This window comes from Austrofundulus limnaeus, unplaced genomic scaffold (genome assembly GCF_001266775.1).
Source record: "Austrofundulus limnaeus strain Quisiro unplaced genomic scaffold, Austrofundulus_limnaeus-1.0 Scaffold217, whole genome shotgun sequence".
Taxonomy (NCBI): Eukaryota; Metazoa; Chordata; class Actinopteri; order Cyprinodontiformes; family Rivulidae; genus Austrofundulus; species Austrofundulus limnaeus.
Window position 1 is genome coordinate 531,553 of NW_013952619.1, and position 4,704 is coordinate 536,256.

At 38.8% G+C, this 4,704-nt stretch overlaps 1 protein-coding gene across 1 annotated transcript in view; it reads right to left on the reverse strand.

The window, feature by feature from the left end:
• The window catches only part of LOC106525208 (BMP/retinoic acid-inducible neural-specific protein 3), a gene marked incomplete at its 5' end in the record, with an annotated part of 98,386 nt that overhangs the window by 50,519 nt on the left and 43,163 nt on the right, over positions 1-4,704 (reverse strand). Inside the window, 1 exon segment of the mRNA XM_014019361.1 lies at positions 2,924-3,108. Coding sequence (XP_013874815.1) covers positions 2,924-3,108 — 185 coding nt within the window.

Here is a 4,704-nt window from a genome sequence, read left to right on the forward strand (position 1 = left end):
AATAAATGTTACTACACCCAAAAATCCTTTTTTTTTCAGTGTGGAGTGGCAACTTCCCTTTGATGGTCCACAACTCTTACTTTATGGCAACATCATTAGTGCTCATGATCCTGGACTCTCCTATCAGGCAAAAGTGAAAAACGCTGAAATAAAAGCAGTTTATGGGTTGAAAAAGGGGAAATAATTCTGAAATAATAAAACAAAACAAAAAAAGACATTAAAGAAATAATAAATGTGAAAACTATTGAATAAAAAATGGAAAGGGAGAACAAAGAAATATATAAATAGAATAATTTAKTGATGTCAAGTTGTAGTTATTACTGTTAAACATATTGGGAACTGATGAAAGTAGCTTAAGAAGAGATAAAAATATGATGGTACAGTTATGCATTACAAAACTTGAGAATTCTGATGAAAGTCTGAATTTTAATGTGTTGAAAGGAGTTTTAAACAGGGAAATCAATTAAAAGAAACATAGTGACTCCTGCAGTGGTGAACATTGCCCCCAACACTTAGTGAAGTAAATTTATTTAATGATGAAGTAGCTGCCTCATTGAAGGTGTCTCAGAATTATTTCTGTGTAAAACATTGGACAAGGTCCTAAAGTGCGTACATTTTTAATGGTTCAYTAATTAAAAATGGTAAGAAAGCAACTTCAGTTTATTAGTCTATGTGTAAGTTATAGCCTTTAAATGTGTCTCATTCTTTTAACAAAGTACTTTAAAGTTCGTTTTAATAATAGTATTCAACGCTTGAAGCAGGCCAAAGTTGCCCATCCGGGGCTTTTTTACGAGTTTTAAATTGCATRCAGTAACTGTTCACTAGTGAAAAGTACTTGGCAAATACTAACTACTGCAGAATGTGGTTTTCTTAATTTGCTCTAATTCCTATCCCCATGGGAGGGAGAACAATTGAAATTACTATCTCAAAAACACGAGCACTGAAACAGATGTTATGGTTGGAGTCAATGACTCATAGTTCATTAATCAGGCAGCTGAAGGAAAATGAAAATGAGATAATCTGTTTTGTTTTTGTGTTTTTATAAAGAGAAGTAATGGAGTGGTTAAACAGCAGTCCACCAGTATGAGTAAAATGTAAACATGCYATAATACTAATKGTTATTCATATTTAAGGGTTTTACAGACAATAAATTTGATGAGAAAATTCCCAAAATCAAAACGTTTAGGAACGTTTCTTAGATGTGGATGTAATTTGCTGTGATTGGTCGGATGGACTTATGGGAGAAGTTAAAAGATGAAGTAACGGTCAAGTCAAAGTAAAACAATTTTGAACATTTAAATATTATTTATTGACTTCAAATTTGGTATACCTTCCTGTCTAAATTTATGACTATTATTAATATTCACATTAAAACTAAAAATATTTTTCCAGGCAGGTCAGTGATGTTTTGACCAAACCGAATTGTTACACATCCCTCCACATGTACAGTACAACATTCAAATTAGTGTAGCTAGCATCTCGAGTCATGACTAAATTTAATATCCATAAATCTAGCATCTGAATTGTTAAACTTCACCTCAGCTGCCTTTAACCAAACCACGCCCACACAAGTCCATCCGGCCAACCGTGGCTTACCCAAACCACGCCCACACAAGACCATCTGACCAATTGTGGCTTACCCAAACCACGCTCACACAAGTCCATCCAACCAGTCGTGGCTTACCTGAACTATGCCCACACAGGTCCATCTGACCAATCGTGGCTTACCCAAACTATGCCTACACAAGTCCATTTGACCAATCGTGGCTTACTCAAACCACGCCCACACAAGTCCATCCAGCCAATCATGGCTTACCTAAACTACACCCACACAAGTCCATCTGACCAATCATGGCTAACCCAAACCACGCCCACACAAGTCCATCCAACCAATCGTGGCTTACCCAAACTACACCCACACAAGTCCATCTGACCAATTGTAGCTTACCCAAACCAGGCCCACACAAGTCCATCTGACCAGTCGTGGCTTACCCAAACCACGCCCACACAAGTCCATCTGACCAATCATGACTTACCCAAACCACGCCCACACAAGTCCATTTGACCAACCATGGCTTACCCAAACTACGCCCACACAAGTCCACCTGACCAATCGTGGCTTACCCAAACCACGCCCACACAAGTCCATTTGACCAATCATGATTTACCCAAAACACACCCACAGTAGTTCATCTGACCAATTATGGCTTACCCAAAACACACCCTTACAAATCCATCCTATTAATCGTGGCTAACTTAAACCATGCCCACACAAGTCCATTCAACTTATCGTGGCTTACTCAAACCACCCCCACACGAATACATCCGGCCAATCATGGCTTACCCAAACCAAGCCAACACAAGTCCATCCGACCAATTGTGGCTTACCCAAACCACACCCTTACAAATCCATCCTACTAAATGTGGCTAACTTAAACCATGCCCACACAAGTCCATTCAAATAATTGTGGCTTACCCAAACCACGCCAACACAAGTCCATCTGACCAATCATGGCTTACACAAATTACACCCACACTGAAGAAATGCCCATTTAGTGATCGCAGGGACCCCCTCCTCAAGTTAGATACCCCTGCTTGGAAAATTTGAAAAAAAAAAAAGAAAAAAAAAGGCAAATCTTTTTTGAAGAGTTGTTGTTGAAAAGCCCCATGCACGCACTCTGATTAACCATAGCTTTTAAAATCGCCTTACAGTCAGGGAGCCACATCAGACCACTTGTAGTGTGAGGGAAATTACAGCTATTAAATTTATCCAACAACAACATCAAGTATAAAGAACTACTTTTGAAAAGAATGTCATCACACAGTAATTGAGAACCAAACAATGGCTGCAAATAAAGCAACAACAACAACAACAACAACATATTKGAGTTATTTCAATCCCRGTAATAAGCAGGCGTTTTACCTTAATGGCAGTAGATGCAATCTGGATGTGGTGCAGCTTGTGCAAGGTGCTCTCCCTGTCGATGAAGTAGGAGGCWGCCAGCTGGTGCAGAGCTTCCAGCGTCACAGCTGTGCCATTGGATTCACTTACTTCAGATGTCCGACTCAGCTTCCGCTTGTCCACAAAGATCATTAAGGACTCTTCCCCTWTGAATGCACACACACAGACACACACATTGACACATAGGTCCAGTTTTTATGACTCATCCGCTGTGTAACCACACAAATAGCAGTCTCAGTTGGAAGTGGTAACTGCTAACCTATATGTGCTTTGAACAGAGCTCATTTTATCGGACAAYAACTACTTATAGGAGTAAAAGAGGCTTCTGAAACAATTTAAGAGTGATGACACATWCGCAGTGTGGATAAAATGAGATGCTTGAAAAGAAGAAGTGTTCCAACAAAAATGAGCAAAAGCTTTCACAGGCCAGTGTATCGACAGGTTGGCAAACGTGTGAGAGATCGATTAAAGAATCTTTTCTAATGGAAAAAAAAAAGGTTTTCGAGACAAAGTGGTTTTAATTTGTGGAGACGTTGGACCTCTGGGAATAGATTCAGGTTAACATTTTCACAGCCGAACATCTGTCAATTTTAAGAGTTCTTCTAATTTATGACATCGGATTCGAAATGAACCGTTTAACAGAGCAACAGCAGAGTGCATTTTATAGGTATTATGTTGCAGATAATGGTTTTGTCACTTTATTGATGTCGTCACCTATTTTTTAAATTTATTTTGGAAAGGTTTTTTTTTCATTATTTAAAATGAATCATGGTGTTCAGATGTTTGAGTAAAATTCAAAAAATTTTTTGACATTTTTATGACGTTTTTAAAGCTTTGTGCCCTCCTCTTATGACACAGCACCCCCCAACCCTCCCCCCAGCCTCCATCTTCATTTCTTCCTCTCTCAAAGGCACCCTGTGGAGCTTTGCACTCGGCGTGTTSATTTGTTTTTTTACAGACTAGGTTATCCTCTTTGTCGAGTCGAGGCACAAGTGCACACCGGAGCCAATAGTTTCACGCTGTTCCACTGATCTACAAATGCTRGCGATGTGCCAGGAAATAAGCAACAAAGCCAGTGGTGATGACTGTGAGCTTGCAGTCATGGATCAGATATGCAGGATTTAAAACACTCCATTTTTTTTTGTTCTCCGCTTCAGAAACTGCYGTTCTGTCAAAACAGCTAATGCTGYGTCATCACTTTACTACGATACTGCAAATAACTCACCAGTCACAGGATGGATTTCAATGAAACTAACAAAAAGTAAGCAACAGATATTATTTTTTTTACTGTTATTAACCTTTATTTGACCAGGATTATSACACTGAAATCACACACCTTCTTTGCACAGGAGGCCTGGGCCGAAAGCAAATCAGAGTATCTGAAGAAAACCCAGTCAAGCACAAGGACTTTRTTTATAAAGCACTTAAACAACCAAAGTGCTGTACAGTCACAGTCAATAAAACACACYAAYATGCAAACTCCACACAGAAAGACCCCGGGGATCAAACCCACAACCTTCAGGATACTGCATATCTACAACTCATTACCTTTTAGAGTCAACTCAAGGCAAAATGTTCATCACAGCTAATCAATGTTAGCCTAAACATTGGTATTAAATGTAAATATTAACTCTGTCATTGTTTAAGTATTTTATGAAACACTGGACAAATTTTGATGAAATCTTTATCCATTCAACCCATTTTAAAGGGATTCCCCATTAGTTGTAACATTAGACTTTATT